The sequence below is a fragment of the Euprymna scolopes genome, chromosome 2 (assembly GCF_053919585.1).
Source record: "Euprymna scolopes isolate OS-2025 chromosome 2, ASM5391958v1, whole genome shotgun sequence".
Taxonomy (NCBI): domain Eukaryota; kingdom Metazoa; phylum Mollusca; class Cephalopoda; order Sepiida; family Sepiolidae; genus Euprymna; species Euprymna scolopes.
In genome coordinates this window covers 127,374,636-127,401,699 of record NC_136483.1, presented here as the reverse complement: position 1 = coordinate 127,401,699, position 27,064 = coordinate 127,374,636, and the positions used below count along the sequence as shown (strand labels likewise).

Here is a 27,064-nt window from a genome sequence, read left to right as displayed (position 1 = left end):
AAGAAACCAAAGAAATTCATTATTAACAGGGCAATGCTTAGTGCCCCTCCCTTACAAGGTTCATTCATTCAGATCTATTGTAATCAAAACTACAAAAGAGTTAACTTGAAAAGAAGTATGCAGGGTTCTACATTGCGAGTAAAAATAAAAAAACGCTTATCTTTTTGGCGATTGTTTTTTTTTACTGACAAATCTTCTAATACTGAATGAAAATGCTTTTTCAACTTATATTTTCTTAAAATAAAACGAGCAAAGTCAAATTATTTAAACAGTAAACGGTTTAATAGAACAATGTACTTTTTTTTTTTCTTTTTTTAAAAGAAGGCTTTTGAAAGAAATATCTCTAAAATGAAATTGATCACGTTGTATTATTTCTTTTAGTTTTGACAGTTGTCGGCTTCTTTTGATGTTTCCAAAAAATCGACCCCATACCTATCTCTTCCAAACCTAAAGTTATTAAATAACCCCTTCGTTAATTTAAGGGTAATTAATTCAATTCAGTCAAGTTTTTTTTTTTTATTTCATTGAAATAAAATCCATTTTTTTTTCTCAAGAAAGATAAAACCCTGAATTTGATTATATTAAAAGCAGAATAATATAATCTTTTTTCTAGAATTTTAAATTGAAAATTAAAAGTGTTTTGCGCAGTTTTTGCCTAACGAAAAAGAAATTAATATATATATTTTTAAAAGGTTTTGTAATCAATTAATTTTTATGTCTAAATAATATTTACGATTAATTAAATAATGTCATGTTAAAAAGTATTTATAAATAGAATTTTACTTAAGACTTATAGTTTAGCAATATTGAACCGCATCAACCATGTGTGAATTGAACACAGTCAACCAAAAAAAAAAATTCAAAAGAAAATGCATATTTGCATTTCATTATGTAAACTTTTATACATTGGTTTCAAAAATTAAATTCTATAAGTTTTTTTTGTTAACTACCGGTTGGTACAATTTACCGCCCCATCCCTTTATATTTTTTTCTTTTTGTCTTTTTTAGCGGATTTTTTTTTTTACACAGTGATCACCACTTATCAAGGCCCGGAAGCCACTCAGGGATAAGGGTTATTGCAAGTACATTACGTTAGTGTGGAGATTTGATGAAGTGTTTACTTAAGAGGGCGGTTCATTAGGAATTTGTTAACATTGGATTTGAAGACATCCAAGTTGTAGTCCGGAGGGAAGCAGGCAGATGGAACAGAGTTCCACAGACGTGCAGTTCTAAGAAAGAAGCTTTGTTCATGGAATCCGAGTTTTGATTTAGGCACAGATATAGAGTGGGGGAAATTTTTCACAGTGGATTCAGTTAGACAGGTGTTTTTCGTGAAAGATTGGCGAGGGGGACCAGGGATTGGAGTTCAGTCGAGCACCTGCCATGAAAATAATGATAAAACAAGGATAGGCTCGCAACGTCTCTTCTGTGGGAGAGAGGTTGCAGGGTAGAGAAAAGAGCACCCCCCACTAAACCACGAAGTCTATTTTGTACTCTGTCAAGGCATGATAGGCTGTTTTTGGCAGCTCCTGCCCAGATATGGCAACAGTATTCCATCCTTGGACGTACTTGGCTTTTATATAGATAGAGAATTGCATCAGCAGTGAGATATCTTCTGGAGTGGTAGAAGAATCCCACCATCTTTCCAGCGACCTTGGCAACAGACTTGATGTACGTGTTCCATTTCAGATCAGGAGTAAAGGTCACACCCAGAAGCTTGTCAAAACACGGGGCCTCACCCAGACGAGAGCCATCCATCACAATTGATGCCAGCTGGGGATCAGAGCGTTGATGATGTAAGGATAGGAGTTTGGTTTTGGATGCATTAAAGGTAACCAGCCACATCTTCCCCCACTGAACCACGCGCTCGAGATCAGAGGAGAGAGAATCCGAGAGAACTTTGTCATTTATAGCCTTTGATGTGTTGCCGTAGATGGTCGTGTCATCAGCATAGATGTCAACGAATGATTTAAGTATGTGTTTAGGGAGGTCATTGATGTAGATCAGGAAGAGAGTTGGGCCCAGGATTGACCCCTGAGGGACTCCAGCATTTATATTGCAGGCCTCCGATTTTTGTCCATCTACCACTACTCTAATGAGCCTATCGGAGAGAAATGATTTAATGATGGAGAAAACATTTCCAGTTATACCGTAGCTGGAAATCTTGTGAAGTAGACCCTTATGCCATACCTTGTTGAAGGCCTTTGATATGTCAAGAGCAATTGCCCTAGAAAGGAAGCCTTTGTCAAGAGATTCACTAATCCTGTGGGATATAACCGTCAGCACATCTGCGGTAGATCTTGCAGAGCGGAAACCATATTGTGTGTCACTAAGAAGGTTATTCCTGCTGAGGTGGTTGACTATTTCTCTATTTAATATGGATTCCATCAACTTACTCATAACACACAGGAGACTTATTAGGGAGAGGACTTATCACCTGAATTCTTAAATACAGGGCAAACTGATGAGGTCTTCCAGGGGGTCGGAAAGCACTTCTCCTTAAGGCAGCGCTTAAATAGTTTCGTAAGTATGGGAGCAAGTTCTGGTTGAAGCTTTTTTAACACTATAATTGGGATGCCATCAGGGCCAGTTGCCTTATTAGAATCTAGGTTCTTGATTAGCTTGGCGACCTCATGCACGGATATTTGTATGTTACCTAGCTTGTTCTGTGTTGTAGGAGGAAATATGGGGAGTTGATGGCCTTCGTCGCAAAGGGTAGAATTAGCTGCAAAGTTCTTTGCAAATAGTTTGGCCCTGTCTGACGCTGACGAGATGACCTCTGGTCCATTGATAATGGTTGGGATAGAACGCACAACGCCAAAGTCCAAAAAAAGTCTTGCATGGAAACTTTTTAAAGTTGATGAAGATGATGAGTTGAAAGCAATTTGCAAAGTCTGTCAAATTAAAATATCGCGAGGAATAAAACCATCTAACATGACCACAACCAACATGTTAAAACATTTAACTATGAAGCATCCAAATAAATTGGAGGAGCAAAATAAAAAAGAAAAGGAACAAAAAATTACCAACTAGTCACTCAGAGCAGTTTAATTAGTGAGGGTCGAAATCGCAGTGTCTTTTTTTGCCTACGTCACCATCTAGGTGACACCAATTTTTTTAACCCTCCTTAACTTCAAAGAGTAAATACAATATATACAACTAAAAAAATAATTTTTAAAAATGCTGATTCTATTCATGAAAAATTCTTTTAACTAGAAATTAAAACTTAGGTAAAGATAGCTGACAGCAACAGGAGCACTGGTTAACTACTGAACCACGTGGAAAGGTGTGGGGGGGAGGAAAAAAGGAAATTAAATGATGATAATAAATTATGATAACCGTCTTTGAAAGGCACTAAACTCCTAACATTTACTTCTTTAAAATTTAGGTGGCACTCCCCGGCGATTTTAAAGCACTCTCTCTCTCCAAAAAAAAAAAAAAAAAAAAAAAAAGATTTAATTTTGGGAAAGATATATTTATTATAACCGAATTCTTGTATGAAGACTGGATCTACTTTAGTGGACGTTAATTTGTGAGATAAGTAATTTTTCAATGTTTAATATGTTTTTAAAGTTTCAATTATCAATTAAATTTTTTTAATTGCGTTTACTTTTCAATTTATTTTAAAAAAAAACAGGGTTTTAAATGTATTTTTCAAGGTAACAAGCTTCGAAAGAAGTCTAGTAAAAAAAAAAAATCACCTAATTTTTAATTTCGACAACCCTGAGAATTTAATTATTAAAAAAATATTGAAATGTGACATTTTTTTATTTAACATTTCTATTAGTTCAATTAATTTTCTTTCAATAATTCATTTCACTCAACAAACTTTTTTTTTTTTTTTTTTTTTTTACAAAGGCATCACCACATTATCAAGGCCCAGAGGCCACTCAAGGATAAGGGTTAAAGAGTGTACAGTAGAAATTAGTCAATATAGTAATCATTAGTAATGAAAATTTGGTAAATTTAATAACTTATATGGAATGGCTCATCAAGAACTTATTTACTTTAGACTTGAACAAAACCATATTGTAGTCAGCCGGAAAGCAGGAAAACGGAAGACAATTCCACAGGCGTGCAGTTCTAAGAAAGAAGCTTTGTTCATGGAATCTACGTTTAGGTTTAGGCACAGATAAAGAGTGGGGGAAATTATTGATAGTGTTTACAGCTAGACGAGTGTTTCTTGTGAAAGTTTGGCGAGGAGGGACCATAGATTGAAGCTCAGTTGAACACTTTCCATGAAAATAACGATACATAAGAGACAAACTCGCAACATCTCTTCTGTGAGATAGAGGTTGCAAGGAGGAGAAAAGGACATCTCCTACGAGGCTACGAAGTCTATTTTGAACTCTATCAAGGCAGGACAAGTCCTTTCTAGCAGCTCCTGCCCAGATGTGGCAACAGTATTCCATCCTTGGACGCACCTGGCTCTTATATAGGTAGAGAATAGCATCAGCAGTGAGATATCTACTGGATCGATAGAAAGATCCCACCATTTTTCCAGCGGCCTTGGCAACAGATTTGATATACGTGTTCCATTTAAGATCAGGAGTAATGGTCAAGCCCAGAAGCTTGTCAAAACTTGAGGCCTCCTGAAGACGATAGCCATTCATTTCAATTGATGACAAATGTGGATTAGAATGTTGATGATGTAAAGAGAGAAGCTTGGTTTTAGATGCATTAAAAGTAACCAGCCACTCCTTTCCCCATTGTACTACGTGCTCAAGATCAGAGGAGAGAGAATTGGAGAGAACTTGGTCGTTTACTGTCTTAGATGTGCTACCATAAATGGTAGTGTCGTCAGCATAAATGTCTACAAATGATGTAAGGATATGATTTGGAAGATCATTAATGTAGATCAGGAAAAGAGTTGGGCCCAGGATGGATCCCTGAGGGACACCGGCATTAATACTGTGAGCTTCTGATTTTTGCCCCTCAACTATTACTCTTATGAACCTATCAGAAAGAAATGATTTAATAATTGAGAAGACTTTTCCAGCTATACCATAGCTAGCGATCTTATGAAGTAAACCTTTATGCCACACCCTATCAAAGGCCTTAGATATGTCAAGAGCAATTGCCCTAGAAAGATTGCCACCGTCGAGAGATTTGCTAATCCTATGCGATATAACTGTAAGGACATCTGCTGTAGATCTAGCAGAACGGAAACCATATTGAGTGTTACTAAGAAGGTTATTTTTGTTGAGATGTTTGATTACTTCTGTATTTAACACAGATTCTAGCAACTTACTCATGACGCACAGGAGACTTATTGGCCTGTACTGAGAGGGGGATGAGCGATCACCTGAATTCTTAAATACAGGGCATACTGATGAGATTTTCCAGGGAGATGGGAAACTATTCTCCTTAAGACAACGTTTAAACAGTTTTGTAAGTATGGGCACTAATTCAGGTTGAAGTTTTTTGAGTACTATAATTGGAATACCATCAGGGCCAGTTGCTTTACTCGAATCAAGGTTTTTGATTAGCTTCGCAACATCACGTACAGATATACGTATATCACATAGCGTGTTTTCTGATACAGAAGGAAATATTGGGGCTTGGCGGTCTTGGTCGCAAAGGGTAGAATTAGCTGCAAAGTTCTTGACAAAGAGTTTGGCTTTGTTTGATGCTGACGAGATTACCTCAGGTCCATTGATAATAGTTGGGATGGAGCACGCGCTTCTGTTCAGGATTCTGTTTGCTATTTGCCAAAACTGGTGGGAACCAAGCCGCTGCTCAGCTATTTTGGACTTAACAGATTGAGCATACAACACTCTTGCGTTCCTTATTACTTTCTTACAATGGTTGCTGGCAGTCATGAAAACGGCTTTAGTTTCCATACATCTATTACGTTTGAAGCAGTGGAAAAAGTGATTTCTGTGCGCAATGGCAGCAGCACATTCTGGAGAGAACCATGGCTGGCTGTTAGGTTTTTGCTGAAACTTTTTAGAGGGTATGAAATGGTCAATACCTACAATTAACCATTCAGTTAGGTCTAATACTATAGAGGACACATCCTTTTTAAACATGGAATGCAGAGGTAGATCAGATATAAATGTACGGAAGCTATCCCAGTCAGCCTTAGTGTATCGATATACTGTACGATGAAGAGGTACGTCTGGGGACTTATTACATTTCATTTTTATCTTAATTGATACAACAGAGTGGTCGGAAGATCCAAGAGGCGACAGAACAGAAACTGAACATAGTTCAGGGCAAGTTGTGAGAAAAAGGTCTAGTAGGCTCGCATACTGGCCGTCATTATCGGGCACACGGGTAGGTTCCTGAACAATCTGAGTGAGGTCATAGGCAATGGAGAAATCATGACAGAACCTCCCCTCATCATCGGTCTTGTTTGAGTGGGTCAACCATTCGACGTTGTGAACATTGAAGTCTCCACATACGTGAATGTTAGCTGAAGGATAAGTAGAAAGGACTTGGTCAATTTTCTCAGATATGCTTTGAAAGATAGTAACTCCGCTGTTGTGGGGGCGATAGAGAGTAAATATAAATGCAGTAGTGTGAGCTAAAGCAACCCGGAAGCACATATAGGGTAAGTTAGGATCTTCCCTGGAGATGTCCCTCCCACATGGAAAGCTATCTTTAATATAGGCACATATTCCATGCCCATGGCGATCTTGGGGGTCAGTTTTAGAAGTTAAGTTAGAGTATCCTGAAATTGCAAACTCATCTAGGGAAATAGCCTGTCCAATGCCAGTTTCACTTAAAAATAAAAGGTCTGGTTTAGTCTCCTGTAATTGGGTTTCAACCTCTGGAAGGTTAGAACGAAGACCCCTGATGTTGGAGAAGGAGACATGGTAGTAGGGGTCTACGTTGGAAGTTGGAGAACCGGGTTTAATCGTGTATTTTTTCTTGAAACTTGTCATGATGAAATTTTGGAATTTGTGGACTAGGTCGACAGATTGCTTAGAGCAGGACAGAGAGGGGAAATTAAGAGAGAAAAAGAAACGAAGTATTTTTTTTTTATTTGTAGCTAATGATAAGGTAAAGCCGTAACAATTACCCACCAGTATGGCATCGAGAGGCCCCACCAGAAGCTACTGCATGGTCCAGAATCCATTCACCAAATGGCAATACAGCAGCCCCAGTACTTTGCACCTGCTGATAGGACAGCCTCCTTAGTGGTTAATCCAAGGTTCGGGTCCCTGACTATCAGGCGGATAACGTCAGCCCAGACAAAACGTTTACCTCCAGCACCCTTACTAGTGACATGGCTACAAGGATAGACATAGAAACAGAAAATTTCCGCCATCTCAGCCAACTGTTCGCAAAAATACTGCCAACCTAGAAAACAGCTTTTTCTTCTCCCTTTGTCCGAAAAATCACTCACTTAAAAAAATGAGGACTGAGGGACAAATAAGAAGAAGCGAGAGTAACAGGAGCTGCCGATAACGCATCCACAATGCGTTTTCTACTCTCCATTAAAAAAAAACTATTAAGTATTGTACTTAATAAAAGTCCAACAGACGTGTTTAAGGGAAAGTATGGTGATAGATTCCCCTCACACGAACTAAAAATGAGTATAATTCGTAATTTTTGCTATCAACTCGGTAGATAAATAAACATATGTACGAGGAAAAAAAAAAAAAAAGCTAACATTTAATAAAAGAGAAATACACAAATTAAATACTGAAATAAAATGAAGTTGTTAATATTTTAAATCTAAAATAAAAAGCATGATTGAAATCACTTATCTCAACAAAAACAATTCCGTCTCCAAATTGCAAACTGTATTGAAAGAAATTCAGTTAGTAGCGTTCAAAACATTTTTTTTTAAATTAGCCGTTAAAAGAAAATCGTGATTTTATTCTGAACTTAAGCTAGTAACGTTTTAAGAAGCTTACGATATAAAAGAAAAGGCTGATGGGGGGGAGGGTTCTTCCGAAAGTAAGTTGGTGCCGTTATAAGTAATTTCGAGATAAGATGGAAGCCGGTATTGGACTAGAAAAAAGCTAGCATTTAATAAAACAGAAATACACAAATTAAATACTGAAATAAAATGGAGTTGTTAATATTTTAAATCTAAAATAAAAAGCATGATTGAAATCACTTATCTCAACAAAAACAATTCCATCTCCAAATTGCAAACTGTATTGAAAGAAATTCAGTTAGTAGCGTTCAAAACATTTTTTTTTTAAATTAGCCGTTAAAAGAAAATCGTGATTTTATTCTTAACTTCACCATTTTTTTTTTTTAATCTTTTTCTGTAATTTTGGTAATTATGTTTGCTCAATTTTATCTAGTATTTCATTTGTTTTTATAGTGGTATCATTTTTATATGTGTTCCTTTGATATACCCTATTTCAAAATTAGTTTGGCTAAACTTATTCTTCACGTTAGAAACAACGTGTAAAAGCAATGAAAAAGTAAGAAAAAATAATAGGTGTTAACTACTCCTTGTGAATTATGGAGGTCTGAAGAACTGCCGTCACAAATACAACTATCAATAGCTAAACAAAAAATCGTTTTTGAAATTCTTTTAATTGTAACTTTTCGCTATACCTACCTTTTTGGTATAAAACACAAAAACTTTCGATTAATGGTATTTCTCATATATGGTCGTTAACTTTGGAAAGGTTATTTTGTATCTACGGCGCCATGTCACATGGTATATTGTTTTTTTTTCCTTACGCACGTTCATTTATAAATTATTAAATTAAATATTTATCTTTTTTATATTGAATTAGTATATATTTTCTTTCTCTTCCGCTATATTTTTTTTATTTAATTCATCAAATCTGTTAATTATGAGGACCAAAATAATGAATCGTGTGTAATTATTCTCTTAATTTTGTTCTGTTATATAAATTCTATTTTATTTGTTTTTTTCTCTGAAGGATAAATTCTATTTTCTTTGAGTTTTTTTTTCTGTATTCTAATTAAGTAAAATAAATTTTCTCTAAAATAAATTTTGCTAAGTTTTCCGTTTAGTTTACTATATAATAATTTTATTTAAACCAAAACACGACGGTGTAGACATAAAATATCTCTTCCAAAGTTAGGGAACATATTTGGGAACTACCGACCATAAGTATAAACTACCTGGTATATTTCAAAACAATAATTCCCTAGGAATCGGAATCGTACTTGGTATCGGAATCGTTAATCAATATTTTCCTGGAATTGGAATCGGAATCGTATAAAAATTAGGAATCGTCCCAACACTACACCCCACCATCCCAGCAGCCCGAGCAACTATCCCCCTCCCCCTCTCTCCCCAAAGTCCCCAGAAACCCTTCACCACCCCCATCCTGTGATAAACCTCCCCATCAAGGAACTGTGCAAACTACTCCCACTCCACCCCCCTCCCCTCTCTCCCAACCTAAAGGCTCTCCTTCCCCAACAACAGCGATTCGCACGGAGCGAACCAAAAAACTGCCGTTCCTGCCTGGAGGTAGGATATGCGAGCTAGACCCGCACCAAACAATACCGGACCTCAAAGGACAGCAAAAGGTCCGGTATAACAAGCTGAGGGGTCTCGCCTACGTCGATGGCGACAGCGTAGCAGACCCGACCAAATTTAAGGACGCTCCCATGTTGACCACTTTTGTTAGGGTCAACAAGGATGCTAGGACTCAAGCCCTCTAAGCCATGATCAAGGCAGCAAAGAATGCAATCCCGGGCCAGCAGCTGGTGGACAGGGACCATCCGTCATTGAACAATTTTTTCTTTAAGTGTGAGGGCAGAGTCCCTGTGTATATCCACCCCTCATTCTACAGGGCACAAACTAACCTTCCCCTGAACGTGGGAGGTGTAGCCAAGGACGGAGTACCCTCAGCAGACTTACTTACCGGCAGCCTCGGCCAGGCCTGCCACGTCCTCACTGCCAAGGATTTCAGACCCGTCTGTGACACTGAATAAGGTAAGTGAGCATGGCTTTGAACTTGGCTACATTTAATGTGAGGGGCATCAGGTGTCGAAGCAAGGCCTCGCGCGTTGTGAGAGACTTGGTGTCCCTTAAGGTAGATATTGCCGCTATCCAGGAGACCCACTTTATTTGTGACGAGGATTGTCAGGTGCTGGTGAACGACTACGATGTTTACTCAGCATATGGCAATATTTATAGTCGTGGAATCTCCTTGCTAGTGAATTGCACCCTGTCAGCGTCGGTGAATGTTGTTCCCAAAGGCGAGGACGGGCGTCTGGTTGTTGTTGATGTTGCCGTTAATTGCAGTGTTTTTCGGATTGTCGCGGTTTATGCTCCCAATTCTCATGGAGAGACGGCATCCTTTTTTCGACGGTTGGAGGGCTACTTAGTGGATCCGGAACGGTTAGTGTTAATGGGTGATTGGAATGCATCCTTGATCCCAAGATAGATAAGGTCGGGGGACTAGCGGGTCGGTGTGGTATGACAACAGTCTGCCTGACCTGATTGCCTCATGCGATCTAGTCGACAGATTCCGTCTGGATTACCCGGGGTGGGAGATGTGGATGTGGCATTCTGTAGTGCCTTTCCATCCGAGTACTTACTTGGATCAGATGTTAGTTAGAAGAGGCGATGTAGACTTTCTATCGTGCCCCACATTCCACTTATTAGGACACTCGGACCATAAACTCGTTATGGCCCATTTGAACTTGTGCTAGGCCTAAGCTAGCCGGATACTGGAAGTTCAACAGCACCTTGTTGGAGTTGGAGGACTACCGGTTGAAGGTTACCGAATTAATTCAGCGGGCTTTAGTGGTGGCGGTTACAGGGAGTAAGTGGTGGGTTAGCCTTAAGGCCAAAATTAGACGCTTCTCTGTTCAATACAGCCAACGCCTCGCGTCAGATAAGGCTAAGGCAAAGAAGCGTATAGAGGATAAGCTGACCTGGGTATTGGAGAGATAGCACTAGCTAAACAAGACCTCAGCCGCTTGGCTAGCGAGCAGTATGAAGGCCAAGTAGTTAGGGCTAGGTTAATGAAAGTCTCTAACGAAGCTGTTAATGTTGACGCTGTTGAGCGTAAGGCTGCTCTAAGGCGTGGTTCGGACGGGTACATTCGGAAAGTGTATAATCTGGAAGGATATGCTCTAGTATCAACTCGGGAGATATGCGGGGTGTTTCGGGAGCATCTATCGGAGTGCTTCACCCAACTACCCGGACTCAGGGTCGATGAGTTTGGCAGCTATTTGGCTGACTCGCCCCGCCTCATGGCGGCTCGGGCGGCTAGCTGTGATGGTCTTGTTACGGAACATGAGGTCATTACTGCGTTGAAGCAGGTCAGCTACAACAAGTCCCCGGGGCTTGATGGTTTACCCTACGAGTTTTACTTGAGGCTGTCGCCCATGTTGGTCCCTATTCTGAAGGACAGGTGACCAAGGGAGTGATCACATTGCTGAGGAAAGGTCAACGGCATGGTGGGGTGGAAACTTTTGATGATTTTAGGCCCTTGACTCTGCTAAACACAGAGTTAAAGATTTGGGCAAAGATTCTGGTGAATCGTTTGCAGGTTGTCATCACTGACTTGATCAAACCCAACCAGAGTTATGCTGTGAAGGGGAGATCGATTCAGGACAACCTTCATCTGATTCGCTCGATCATAGAGGGAATAGAAGACGACACGGAAGCCGCGCTGATCAGTTTGGATCAGTCCAAGGCGTTCGATAGGGTCGACCATCGGTTCCTGGGATCTGTGCTAGAGGCCGCCGGATTTAATCCAGACTTCCGCAAGTGGATCTTTGTCCTGTATGATAGACCGACGGTAGCGGTGGAGATCAACGGTAAGCTGTCAGAGTCATTCGCCGTCTCTCGGTCGGTGCGTCAGAGTTGTCCACTGTCTCCTCTTTTGTACGTCCTGGCTTTGGAACCCCTCCTTCGCAAGTTAAGGGACGAAGCGGCTACACCAGTCCTGCGTGGAATTGCTTTACCTGGAGGCACACGAACCAAGGTTTCCGCGTTCGCCGATGACGTCACCGTGTTCGTGTCTTGCCCCACGGACGTTCAAGCGGTGATCGAGGTGCTCGCTCGATACGAAGAAGTCACAGGGGCCGTCTACACCAGTTCTGCGTGGAATTGCTTTACCTGGAGGCACACGAACCAGGGTTTCCGCGTTCGCCGATGACGTCACCGTGTTCGTGTCTTGCCCCACAGACGTTCAAGCGGTGATCGAGGTGCTCGCTCGATACGAAGAAGTCACAGGGGCCGTCTTCAACCGCAGCAAGTCTGTCGGCCTGCGGTTGGGGGCCTGGACTGGGGTAAACTCGCTTCCAGGTATCTTCAGCTGGACCGATGGGCCGGTCCGCATTCTCTGTGTCTGGTATGGACTGGGACTACAGCTAGAGAAAAACTGGTTGGAAGTATATGGCAAGGTCAAATCGTCGGTCAAGACTTGGATTCGAAGGAAATTGTCCTTGAAGGGTCGGGCGAAAGCGTGTGCTACATACGTCTTTCCGTTCATCCTTTACCGATTGCCTGTACTTCCTCTCCCTGCACAACGCCTAACCCGCTTACAAAAGCACCTCGACTCACTTCTGTGGGACGAGGGTAAGCATTATGTGTGCAGAGAGGTCTGTGTCCAACGTCCAAGCGAGGGAGGCCTGGGTCAGCCCAGTCTCTTGTGTCATAAAAACGCTGAGAGATTGGCTTTCCTGGGTCGTTCGCTAAAGGAGAACGCTCCTTGGGTCCCTGCGGTTGAGAACTCATTTCCCAATCTCAAACCCGACCCCTTGGTAGAAGGTCGTCGTAGACCGAGGGGGGAGTCCAAGTTCTTTGCCGAATGCCGGACTGCACTTAGAGCTTTGCCGGGGACCAGTGTCCTCGAACAGCCTAGAAAGAAACTTTATCGGGAGCTAGTGGTGGGCACCGCGAAGGATCCTCTTTGTAGGCGGTTAGGTTGGTCGATGGAGGTCGTCCGTTCTCATTGGAGTTAGGCGCTGGGTCAGGATTTTCTGACAAACTCGGAATTCTCCCTGACCTGGCGACTGGTCCAAAAAACACTGCCCCTCTGTGACGAATTCAGCATGTACAAAGAACAAACAAGGGCCTGGTGTCTACGCTGTGACGAACACAAGCTCGAATCGGTCGAGCATGCGTTTTTCAGTTGCAGCCGGATCCAGGCCCTATTGAAGTACGTCGAAGAGGTAACGGCTCGCATCGATGGCGAGCAGCCGCTCGATCTCGACATAGGTTGTTTTGTGTACAACATGGAGCCGCCATTCCCCAGGGAGGAAAGTATGGTTTTCCTGGCGATCCTAGCAGTAGCGCGTATGGTGATCTGGATCACGTGCCTTAAGTTGGTCCGTGAAGGGACATCTGTTTCAGATCGGGATCTGATCGTTTACTTTAAACATTTGCTTAAAGTAAAGATCAGGTGCGATTGGAGGAGGTTGCCCAAAGCGGAGTTTAACAAGAGGTGGGTGCACAGCACTAGTTTGTGCATCCGTCGAGGAGCCAAGTTTGAATACGTTTTCCCTCCTTAGACATGGCACGGGCGGTGCTGGGTCCTTCGGAACCCACCCCGCTTAGGTTCTAGCTAAGAAAAACTTAAGAAGACTCTTGACTGGTGGTACAAATGAGATCCTGTTCCCGTTTTTATTTTTCTGGTACTAGAGAACCTCTGAGTCGCCCCCTACCACACCACCCGTTTGTTTTTTAAACACCCCTGATCACTCCCCTACTCAAAGGTCACCTTCCAACCCCCTCCTCCCGCTGCTTTATTTTCGCCCACCCACACTAAGGCTCTTTCCCCAATCCCCGATAGGGATCTCCCTGCTTGTTTTTGGTTCCCCGGAAAACAGTGGGGGGGTCTAGTCACATAGAGTAACACAGGGGGGGGGGTCAATACTAACAACCCAGTAGATCTTTTTTGTTTTCTTTTATTTTTGCAAAGAACTTTTTTCAAGTAGTTTTCCTCACTCCACGAATTTTTACACATTTAATTTAAGAACTTTTTATTTTTCAAATGAAATTGAACTTTAACACAAATGCACATACACAAAAAAAAAAAAAAAAATGCATACACAAACACACAGACAAATGATGATTAATTTGTATATATATTTTTGAATCTTAAACGCTGGGGATATATTAGTTAGATTAAGATCCATAGAGTGAATGAGGTATTTTGGTAAATGTTGCCAGTCAAGAGTAAGACTCCAAAGTCTTCATGATTTACTTTTGTAAGATAGTCACAAAGACCCTGAACTTTTTCCCTCCCCAATTTCTTATAGGGCCTTGTGCCTAAGTTTGTTGTATTGTATTTTTTCATGTTTTTACAATTTTCTATTGCAAAAAATGTAAAATATAATGACAATAAACTATATAAATAAGATCAAAGTGTAGTATCTGTTCTTTAAATTCAAGCTAATATACGAAGAATATATAATACGCATCTTTTTTACTTGGTCTTTTTGGCTAAGATCAAAGTGTAGTATCTGTTCTTAGAATTTAAGCTAACATATGAAAAATATATAATACGTATCTTTTTTTACTTGGTATTTTGGCTAAGATCAAAGTGTAGTATCTGTACTTTAAATTCAAGCTAATATACGAAAAATATATAATACACATCTTTTTTTTTACTTGGTCTTTTTGGCTAAGATCAAAGTGTAGTATTTGTTCCTAGAATTCAAGCGGTCTCATCTTTCGTAGAAACAAACGTTACTCGAAAGTAAGAAGGATATAGGCCTGGGATGTGATCAAATACAATCACTCTTATATGTTTATTTACATTTTAAAACACAGTAAAACGAATCTCGTTTCCTGTTTAGACATCTCTCTCTCTCACTTCGTCTTCCTTACTCTAAAGAGTGTTACTAAAAAGGAAAATATCGTCTCGCTTTGTTTTGTTTTTTTGTAAAAACATCGATTGTTAATATTTTTGGTAAGCATATTTTTTTTTTTTTAATTCACATTTTTGGCTTGTTATTTTTCGTTTAACTATCGTATTTAACTATTTTTAAAGTGCTAATAACTTTGGTAACGTTTTCCTAACGTTAAATTTTTGTATCTTGATGTGTATGATGTGTCTTTTTTTCCGATAACAAAAGTCTCTATTCAATGTTTTCATATACATATCGCCATTACAGCTTGCTTACGTCAGGGTCATGTGACATGACTCAGTGTTTATTAAATTACGTATAAATATCATTAAAATGTCACTTTTTTGCCCCCCCCTGCAGAAAATCGATCAGCTGACCCACTTCTCATGGTTCTTTTGGGCCAATTTTTCGATATTTGTCGTCCGGAGGGTGGGGCTTTCATATGAGACCAAGTTTGTGAATTTTTGTTGTGTCTGTCGAAAGTTTTTAGCAGAAATACATACATTTTCGCTTTTATATATATAGATGGCATCGGATTTATAAAACTTTTCACCAACATTTAAGACTGGATATATCTAAGAATTATCAATTCTATCTATATTTTTCTTTTAATAAAATATAGCATTATATTTATAATTTTTTTTCACTTATTTGAAGTTTTTAACTTCAATTATACATTACTTGGCTTTGTATTTAGTATCACACAAAATGCAATGCCTAACTAACTTTAAATGGCTTCAATATTAATTGAGATACCAAAACAAATTACATATTTTTTTAATATCTTGCAACACTATATATCTACAATTTTTTTTTTTTTGATATATTGAAAAAAAAAAAAAATTAGTTTACGATAGCTATTAGTAATGGTATTTTGACTTTTTCTATCTTGTTTTTGGATTTAACTGATTGTTGAACATAGTCTTCTCTGATAAGAATCCATAAATATATTCTTTGATTATCCCATCTAAAAAAGTTTTTTATTTTGACTTTCATGTTGAAATTTTCTACTAAACAAGCATAAAATATCTTATTACTCTCCATAAAAGTTTTTCTTTTTTATTCTAATGTTAACTTTATAATTTGGCATTCTACTCCACAGATGTCAATATTGACCTTTTAGTGCAACCTGATAGCAACCCTGTTCTGAAATTGAGGAAAATATTAACTAACCCTTCTTTTACAAATCATAGATTTAATTCTTAAAATAATAAAACTTACCTGGTAATGGCAATGAAATTACATTTTCAAACATTCCACTCCGCGTTGCAATTCGGTTTAATATTTGACATAACAACTGGAAAAAAAAAAAAAAAAAGACACACATAAAATCTAATCAAAATGCAATTATTTCATTGGGAGAAAAATGTCATATTTTTATAATCCAATTGCGAACATCAACCTGATGTTACTGTTTTCATCTTGAGTGTGATTTTCACAAAGTTTCAGTCGATGTAACCTCCCACCTTCTTCAGGTGTATCTTGTCAAATTCAGGAATGTTTATGTTGAATTGATGAACTTGAACAGAATTTCAAACGGAACCCTTTATTTACTTCATAGATAGTATGTTCTCGTTCCGTCAGTCAGGGTAAGGGTCAGGTTAGGGTCAGGGTCAGGGTTCTTGTCTGAAACAAGATGTGGCCCCACTCTACATTAGCAAATGCATTGCTGCATCTAAGGTTAAACCCAGTTTATCCATGGAGTGGACATTTATACGAGACGACATTAACAAGATGACGGAGAAGCTAGAATTATATATCAGTACCCGTCATCAACTTTGGTCTGTAGTGAAGAGTTTCTTGCCCTTTTTTTTTTTTTTTTTTTACTTTTTTCGCTTTTGCAAGTATTTATCTAGCGGTGATGAATATGCTAAACAACATGTTTCCAGTGATAATAATACACAACTTGCTCTTCTGGTTCGAAGAAGATATGGTTGTGAACCTAATAATCGAAGCTAACATATTTTTAATTTTTCAGAAACTCTTCTCACAGACATTGAAAACAGAGTCTTATCTAAGGGGTTAGATTTTTGTATTCCCCCCACTAGTATAAATAGAGAGAGAACACTTGCTTCTTTTAAGGTTTTGTTTTCTCAGCTTACACATAATACTCCTTATTCCCTGGAAAATATTTCTAGTTTGGTGACTAAGCATATCGATATAGCAACACTCTTATTGATCATAGCGACTTTGTTTGGAATAAAACGCAATTTAAAACTATTAAAGCATTGAAGCCAAATGCCAACATCTATATGTGTAAACCAGACAAAGGTGCAGGAGTTGTGATTATGGACAAATCTGATTACGTTGAGAAAATGCTATTAATCCTTAACGATGCTTCCAAATTCCGGAAACTTGGCGCTGTCGAGTTGACGGATAATACTTGCAAAAACGAGGTCGAAATGCAAAGCTGTCTACTTGCATTATTTAAAAAGAACCTTTTTTGCAGGGACGTTTATGACAAGATAAGACCCTCTGGGTCATAACGTCCCAGACTGTATGGTCTCCCTAAAATTCATAAGCAAGGTGTTCCACTGAGACCTTTTTTTATCTATGATAGGTTCTACTCAACATTCTTTGGCTCAGTTGTATGTCGAAATTTTGCAACCTGTGTGTGAATTATGATTATAATAAATGTTTCTAATTGCTTCTACTCTGTTTCCTTATGTTTGGTATACACTACGAGGCCTGCTTTTCCTTCTTTTCGCAAAGATAGTTTGTCCTACACTCAAAATAGTAATATTGTTTATGAATTTAAATGTCAGTGCGATGATGGTTATGTCGGGAGAATATCTTTGCATTTGCTAACATGTATAAACCAGCACGTTCTATCTAAAATCAGACAGGGGAGGGGAGGATCTGGTAGTTTCCCTCCTTCTGTAGTCTTGGACTCTGCTATTGGCCAGCATTTAGTTAACAATTCATGCTGTGCCGCTAAATATAATAGAGTGGTTCAAGGTATTACACAGAGCAGACTCCAAAAACCATTAAGTAGATTACAGGATTTAATTGAGGCCAAGTAATTTTTTTTTTTTTTTTTTTTTTAAAGTTTTGGAGTCTGTCTCTATTGCGGTTCGAAAACCTTCTTTATGCCAGCAAAAGGAGACAAGAAAAACATTATTTCACTTTGGGGAACTTTGACCTCTATTTTTTTAATTTCTTCTTTCCCCTCATTGTGACAATTTTTAGTCGCTTTTAAACACTGTATATATAGATTAAAATCTTTTTTTTAAGCATTTTCTTATTTTTTTTTCTTAATTCTTGGCACATCCGAATTCCCCTTAGTGCTTTTTAATTTCACCAATAATATTGTTTTGCTTGGTATTGATTTTCTCCTGAAAAGATGATAACCAAAAGAGCTCTCGAGAAATTTCTGAATATTTTATTTATATCTATCTATCTATATATGTGTATGTATATAAATACAACTTTAAAATTACTTAGCCTCAATTAAATCCTATAACCCTAATCATCAATTTGAAATAACTCCCATACCTCATCGATAACATCGATAATAATTCTCCCTTTATTGTTTAATTTCTTGTTCTCCACTAGTCACTTTGATTACCTTTAAGGTGACATTCACTCTTTGATTTTCTTTAGTTTTCTAGCCACCTTTAATTTTTGTATATTTAATTATAATCTTAAAATAATGCAGATTTTGTATTTATTATTATATTATATTGAACACAATATATAGCAATGATTTAAAAAGTAAAAAAAAAAAAAAAAAAAAAAAATGACTCGTGCACCACCACCGAGAATCGAAAGTGAAACATTTAGCTTATAATTTACTTTTTCCTTTGACGTTAATGCCTGACTTATGAAGACATGTTTGCTGCCAGGTTAAAAATTAAAACATGAACCATATTACACATGCATATCACCTGGCAAATTCCGTTTTTTTTTCATTTTCACACTTTTGCACCGCAAACCCAAATATAAAGTTTCACATGGGTTCGAATACCCAAAATATTAAGTTTCATGTCTGTAAACTAAAAACTGACTATATTGTAGGCAATTTTTTTTAAATAAATATATTTGCAGATCAAGTAAAGATGAGATACCCCATAGCGGAAGACGAATACTAGCGAACATTTCAAGTGACACCGGTTGTTCGACCTTGACATTGCCGTCAAATAGCAGACATGGTTGAATGTTCGCGAGCAATATGTTTTTAAAAATATATTTACAGAACTTAAGATTTAAAAGAAAAAATATATATTTACAAAACATGTTTTTTAATATTAAATATTTACAAAACTTTTAAGGATTAAAAAAACAAAAAACTTTTTTCTATTTACACAAAACTTTTTAATGTAAGTAATAAAATGAACGTATTTAAACAAAATATATTTAAATAAATGGGTGTCTTTCTGAGTGCGTTTTTTTATATATATTTACAGAACTTTTTGATAAAACTACTATTACTACTTATAATAATAATTTAAATAATGCTAAATTTTTACAACGTGCCCCAGTAGCAGTGTCAGAAATCGCCATTAAAAATGCATGATAAAAACTTGAATAATTCGACCTCCTATCTTTCGATGCTTATAACTACTTGAAAAATGGAATTCAAGCCCTATATTTTCAATTAAAGAAGTAAAGATCAAATTAAAAAAAATAACAGGTTTAATAGCAAATCATGTAATATTTGCTTTTTTAAATCGGTTTTCTTTAAAAGATTTAAAGAAAATCAACAAATTTTAACTTAGTTCAATAATATATATATATATATATATATATATATATATATAGATAGATAAAGATATAGTAAGCTATAAAATATATATGGCGATTAAGCTACACTGAATATTCCGCGTTTCATCCACTCTAGGACACTTCAGGCTTATGCGCATGAGCCTGAAGAGTCCTAGAGTGGATGAAATGTGGAATATTCAATGTAGCTTGATCGCCATATATATTTTATAACTTACTAACTAGCTCTACCTATGTATTGAGCACTTTGGAAGTAAATACTTAAAGTTTACGCATAAATTTATACTTTCGTATATTAATTTTATGTGAGTAAATGAAGTAGTTATATATATATATATATTCCAAAAAATCACTTACCTATAAAAAAATACTAATCAATGGGTACTTCCATTCTTCATTGTTAAGAATTTATCCATATTTATATTTTATGTCCTTTTTAAATAAAATAGTTTCTTCAAAAAAAGGTGACATTAGATGTTTTTCACAGTTGAAATAAAGGGAGACAAATGTCTGCTTTTCTTCTAGTTGACATCTTCGGTGGCTTTAAGTGCCAGAATTAATGTCTCTCTATTGCGTGTTGTAAACAAAAGTTAGTAAATATGGGCCACCGTTTATGAAAAATGATCCCATTTCACTTATCAGTTTTTTCCATTAAACAAAAAAAAAAAAAAACACTCGACCGATTTTTGATTTTTTTTTATTCTCTTAAAAAATACATGAGTTTTTGATTTAATATATTTTATTTCTTCTTTATGGAGTGAATTTTTTTTTTTAATATCTAAGAAAAAACAAAAACATTGAACGAAATAAAAAAAAATGTCGTAATTATACGAAATTTTCTGAACAATATAACAAGATTATAAGGTTTCACTTAAAAAAAAAACCAAAAAGTTCAACATGGTTTTTAAAAAAAAAGGTTTTAAACTTTGGACTTTACAGATAAATTTGCAAATAACTGTTCTTTTTTTTTTTTTTGTTTTAAATTAGCTTATTTTATTTATTGATCTGTTATCTTCAATTTGTGATATATAAATTTGAGGTGAGAAAATTAATTATTTTCATTTTAATAGACATTTCAAAATGGGGGGGGTGAATTAAAAAAAAAAACGCTTGTCTAGAATATTATATTAGTTTTATTGAAAAGAGCATAAAATTTCACATTGAACTTGAAAATATGCTTAAAAATTGAACCAATAGAAAAATTTTGATAGATTTTTAAAGTTTAAAAATTGAAAAAAATTTAAATTGTAAAATTCAATTGATTTCATTACGTAAAAAAAAAAATGGCTGCATGAATGCGCGCAGGCACTTTGTAAACACTGTTTTCTAAAAAATAAAAAATATTTCTATTACTTTTAAAACAACTTTAATAGTTTATTTTGGAAGTATATTCCATAAAGAAAATAAACAACCCACTTTAAAAAGAGAAATTACGAGTTTTTTATATTTTATTCGCAGTCAAAAATTCCCCAAAACTTCTGATACACCTAGTGCCCCAGCATATTATAAACACCCCAACCTCCCTATGTTAAGAACGGCTTTCAGAATAAACACCCCCAACCTCAAAAGCCGTTCTTAACATGGGGAGGTTGGAGGATGGTTATTCTGAAAGCGGTTCTTTACATGGGGGTGATTGGGAGTGTTTTACCAATTAATAAATAAATAAGCCGACGTTATAACTGAGAATTTCGGATGATGTCAATTAAAAAATACATAATTTTTAAAAAATTTGAATAAAATTATTATAATCAAACTTTTAATGGCAGAAACAAATATAAAATAACGGTCAATGTCAAGTTTCTTTCCAACTCCTCAAAAAACTTTAAAATGACGACTTTTATAGGTTTTCGGTTGTGCTGAAAACGAATATCACATTTAAATTTGGGGAGATAAGTAGTTTTCATGGTTGGTTGGTTGTTTGTTTTTGTTTTATGGCATATCAACACTTTTCGGGTTATTTAATGCCGAATCCAAAGATTTTGAAGAAAAATCTTTTAATAGAATATATTTGTTGTTTTCAAGTCGGTTTCTATTTAATCCATAGTTGGAACCCTAACAGGGTCAGAGTGGACCTGGGAGCAATGGCAATTAAAGGGTGGCTCCACACTCCCTAAAACCAACAAGCTGGGGCCTTACCATTGGATATAGTTTAAGGTCATATCCAGGACCCCCATTGAGGGACTTTTACCAAGACCGTCTTAAAAGACAAGATGGCCGGTGGGCAAAAATAATTTAATCTGCTGACATCATCACGGATAGTCCATTAGTTGCTTCTTGACACCGGTAAACACCGGTAGTCACTCGTGGATATCTCCATTCAGCAAAGTAAGTTTTAACGTGCTCCCCCCTGTATTTAACACAATGTAACTATAATTTAATTCAATATTATCATCCTAAGTTTTTTACCATTCAAAAGAAGAAGCTTCAAATAAATTGCTAATATTAAAAAAAAATTTTTTACAGCATACAAAACCAATGAAAATGCGAGACAACATCGACTCTTTAAAACACGTTGTTTTGAAGAGACGATTTTTTTAAGCTGTTGTCACACATGTTTTAAAAATCTAGCAAAAATTAATTTTCCTGAAATTTTCAATATTTAAAAATAAATTATGCCGGCTGATAAAATTTTTAAACTTTTTTTTAAAGCTAGAAAGATAAAATTTAAAAATACTTATTTATATATATATATATATATATATATATATATATATATATATATATGAAACTTAAAACTAAAAAAAAAAAAAAAACGCGCGTTCATTTCGGGTTTGTATTATTGTACACAGATTCGAAAAAGTTGTCAAAAAACAAATATATAACAAATAAATGTTATCAAAGGAAAGATAAGTTACTTTTCTACCAAACTGGATATATTTTTCGTGTTTTTATTCAATGTAACATATTTATTCAGCTCGAAAAACAAGGTGTTATAAATAAAAAAACTAGAAAAAATACTATTAAAAACCCGCCGAATATATGTCAAGCTATGTCCCGGTAACATATATTGAGCGAGTTTTTAACAGTATTTTAACCAGTTTTTTATTTATAACACCTTTTCCCAAACTTACCGTGTAAAAGAGGGAGTCAGACGCCATCTTGAATTTTCCAATACATCGGTAAACAGTGTATGGTTTTCGAGCTGAATAAACATGTTACATTGAATAAAAATACAAAAAATATATCCAGTTTAGTAGAAAAGTAACTTATCTTGCCTTTGATAACATTTATTTGTTATATATTTGTTTTTTGACAACTTTTTTGAATCTATGTTTACAGTAATACAAACCCACGTATTTTAACAAACTGAAAATATGGATATAAAAAAATGATTTTGCATGTTATTTTTGTTATGTGGTGAAATAATCTTAAATAAGAAACATGATTTTTTCTTTAGGTTAATTATTTTTTTACTGTGCAATATTTCATGAATTTATTAAAAATATTGTTTTTGATTTTGAAAAAATATTGTGGTTCATTTGCATTTAAAAATATTGTGGTTCATTTTGATTAAAAAATATTCATTTTGATTTAAAAAAAAATATTGTTCATTTTGATTAAAAAATATTCATTTTGATTTAAAAAAAAATATTGTTCATTTGATTAAAAAAATAGTTTAATTTTAATATTTCAAATGTTTTGCTTGTGTTCTGCTTCAAATATTCATAATCTTACATGCATAATTTTCATTTAATTATATTAAATAAACTTCAAGTTTACTACAAATCAAATCGTGTTCCTTCACTTTTTTAAAATGTAATTTATAAGTAATTAAAGAACGCATTCTAATCTTTAAAATCTATAATACAACGAAATATTCAATTGCTTATAATACTTAAACAAACAACTTGTGTTTTATTATTTTTTTATCATTAATATTAGATGAGTTTCAGTATAAATCATCGTGTTCTTTCTTTAATCTTTATTTCAATCCAATTTTGAAGTTTTGTAACGCTCTCTGTAAAAATTACTGTTCATTATTGACAGTCTAAGAGTTCCACATATCTTGCTTGTTGGGACCTCGGTGATGACGTCATTTTTTCAGCTGGCCGGCCATCTTTATAACGAAGGCCACGCTTTTACCCTCTGCAGGGGGGCAGTCGGTGTAATCTAATGCCCCACCGACAGGGCCGTAGTGTTCATGATATGAAGAAATTACTTTTTCAAAAAGTGGGGATCACTTTCCTATATAAATTTAATGTAAAATGAGCACCCACTTTCCGGTCACCTAATAATTTCTTCATATCATGAAGCAAATTTAACGGGGATATTTATTTTCAGCATCCCCCGAAAACCGGCGCTGTTCGGATTTTTGCGACCAAGATTAATTTTTATGTACAGTATGTTTTTTTAGGGTTTTTTTCTTTTAAAATCTTTCTGTGTTTTTAATACAATTCAATATTTATTTAAAGTGCGATGTGTGTAGGTGGTCAGTGAAGGAGAAATCCTTCTAGACCGAGGCAATTTTTTTGCATAATAAAATCACAAGTATAAGCAACGGGTATAAACAATCGAGATTTAAAAAAAATATATTTTATTCACATATCTTTTATAACTTTTATTTTTATAAAGATGACCTGTAGTATCACAAAATACAAATCATTTTATAATTTTCATTTAAAAAAAAAAATTTGCAATTATTCTCGACAAGGGCAAATTAAGTACAAGTCATTTAGCGTCCGAAATTCTCAGTTTCTAATGTTTTGTAATTAATATAGTTCATTCTTTTTATTTAAAATTTTTTTTATATAATTATTATTAGTTTTATTAAAAAGTTTTGTAAATATATTAAAAAAAAAAAACGCACTCAAAAAGACACCCATTTATTTAAATATATTTTGTTAAATTTACGTTCGTTTTGTTACTTACACTAGAAAGTTTTGTGTAAATATAAAAAAGTTAGTTTTTTTTAATCCTTAACAGTTTTGTAAATATTTAATATTAAAGAAAACGTTTTGTAAATATGTTTTTTCTTTTAAAATATATGTAAATATATTTTTTAAAAAATCTTGCTCGCGAACATTCGACCATGTCTGCTATTTGACGTGCTTAAAACCAACCAATGTCAAGGTCAAACAACTGATATCACTTGAAATGTTCGCCAGTATTCGTCTTCTGCTACAGGGTATCTATGTAGTACTTACCAACAAAATAAACGCCCATGTGTTTGTGCCTTGTGTAGGCATGCGCGACAACAAAACTTGGGTTTTTATAAGCGGAAGTCTCGAGGTTGTCAGGAATCTCCGGGCGCAAGCACAAGAGGAGGGATTGAGAGAGTGGTATAAAAGGCAGGTCGAGTGAGAAGGTTGTTGTTGTTGTTGTTGTTGTTGTCATTGGACGTTACAGTGACGCGTGTGTTAGCAGTTGATTAAGAAGCTGTTTTTTTTTTTTGTGTCAAGTCACGCACCTCGGTGAAGGTCATATAAGTCGTGCACCTCGGTGAAGGTGAAGGTCATATGCTATTTCGGCTATTTCGTTTTGTCTCTTTTCCTGGACAACTATGGCTGGGGAAAAGTTTGATTTAAAACTGATACCCGAATTCGACGGATCTACTTCTGTTGTCGACTGGGTCGAAAGAGTTGAGCTGACCTGCAACCTCTGTGAAGTAAAGGGGGTGCATACCATGATTCCCCTGAGATTGGCTGGAGGCGCCCTAAGTGTATATCAGCAACTTAGTGCCGTGGAGAAGGCTGATGTTACCTGTATAAAAAATGCTATATACAAGGCATTTGCCATGGATCCCTGCACGGCCTATGAAACATTTGCCTCTAGGAAGCTCATGCCAGGAGAAACCGCGGACGTCTTCTTCGCGGAGCTGAAGAAACTTGCAGTTCTATTTGGCACTGGAGTGTCAGAGCAAACACTGGCGTATGCGTTTGTGGCCGGCCTTCCCACCCATGTTAAGGGTTTCCACCAGCGTATCTGTAATGCCCATGGAACATTTGTTAGAATGCGCTCGAGCCATTATCAGAGATGAGGAGGACCTGAGGGAACCGGTTGTAATGATGGCGCAGGCAGCCAAGACTAATGCTGAAAAGAGTCCCAGTTTGAGACCCACGACCAATGGGAGATGTTTCTGCTGCGGCCAGCGAGGCCATTTCGCAAGAAATTGTACTAACAAGGGGTGGAGGCACCCATGCTGTTTCCAATGTGGTAGTTATGGACATTTATCCCAAAATTGTGCAGGAAATGCATCAGGGGGCAGGACGTCAGTGCCGCCCTGTTCCCCCGGACAAGATTTAATTGAGGCGCAACCGACAATAAATGTGTACGTGGACCAAGTGCCTTGTTCAGCTCTTCTCGACTCCGGGTGCTCACACACCATCATGAGTGCCAAGTTGTGTCGAAACTGGACAAAGCAGAACATCAAAGTAACCACAATAGGTGGCAATACGCAAGCTTGCTGTGGAGCCGGAACTGTCAAAGTCCACACAGACTCTGGTGTGGCCGCAGACATTAATGTACTGGTGATGCGAGGGGATTTGCTGGGATTCGATGTACTGTTGGGATATGATGCTATCAAAGCACTGGGGGGAGTTGTTATCGGAAAAGATGGGACTGTGCGGTTTTTGGAAATCCCAGTGTGTGCTGCAGTTCACATTGATCGGCCTGATTTTAAGGTGGACTACGACCCTCACCAAAAAGCATGTGTTACAGAAAGGATTGAGAGAGAGAGAGAGAGAGAGGTGAGTAAACGTGGAGTGGTGGAGTGTAGACGCGTTTACCAGAACCGAGGGTCAGCTGACCAGATTACGTATGAGTGACGTGGTCAGGTTGGCTAGATCGGTGAGACTGGATTTGGGCTTTGAAGAAGACGGACGGCTTAATAGCTCTTCCCTCCCCTTCACTGGGGGGTGGGGGACGCTGACATGTTCAAAGCAAGCAAGATTTACTTCCATATTCTGTGTCGACATCTGGAAGGAAAATAAAATCTATAAAACCAATTCATTGTCTTGGAGTGATAAATCTTCGTCTAACAGGTACCAGTCTTCCTCCAAGAGAAAATGAATTCCAGATGGATCAACATCGACGACACATGAAGTAAGGTATGTCGAAGAAAATGCATGTAACACACACACACAACCGCATATGAAACTAGATGATCATACGCACACGGAATTCTTTTATGTTATACACCAAACGTCAATTTGGTGTCCCGCTATGATAACCCTAGTGATAACTTCAATGAGAACACTATGTAACACATGGACTGCATCGTGGAAGTGGACAGAAGGAAGGGTGCCAACCGAACTCAAGAATAGCATTGCAGAGTACTCGATACCCGACAAGGCCCGTAATGAATACGAGAAGGAGCTTGAGGCATGGATCCAGGATGGATGGCTGATCCCCTACCCCAACAAGCTGGAACCACCCAAGGGTCTGATTCTCTTAATGGCGGTAGTCCAGCATAACAAATCAAAAGTTTGTCAGGTGCTGGACTATCGTGAACTCAATAGATACATTGAGACGTACACTGCCGATGCTGACGTGTGCACTATAAGCTGAGAGAATGGCGCCAGAAGGGCTCCAATGTGTCTATAGTAGACTTGCGAAAGGCTTATTTGCAGGTGCGAGTGGA

At 36.9% G+C, this 27,064-nt stretch overlaps 1 protein-coding gene across 3 annotated transcripts in view; it reads right to left on the bottom strand.

Moving 5' to 3' along the window:
- Positions 1-27,064, bottom strand: part of LOC145295982 (E3 ubiquitin-protein ligase RNF123-like) — a 911,347-nt gene that overhangs the window by 147,001 nt on the left and 737,282 nt on the right. For all 3 annotated transcript variants that reach the window (XM_080141948.1, XM_080141929.1, XM_080141938.1), the window contains one exon: positions 15,985-16,060. In XM_080141948.1, coding sequence (XP_079998074.1) covers positions 15,985-16,060 — 76 coding nt within the window. The remainder of the gene's footprint in view (positions 1-15,984; positions 16,061-27,064) is intronic.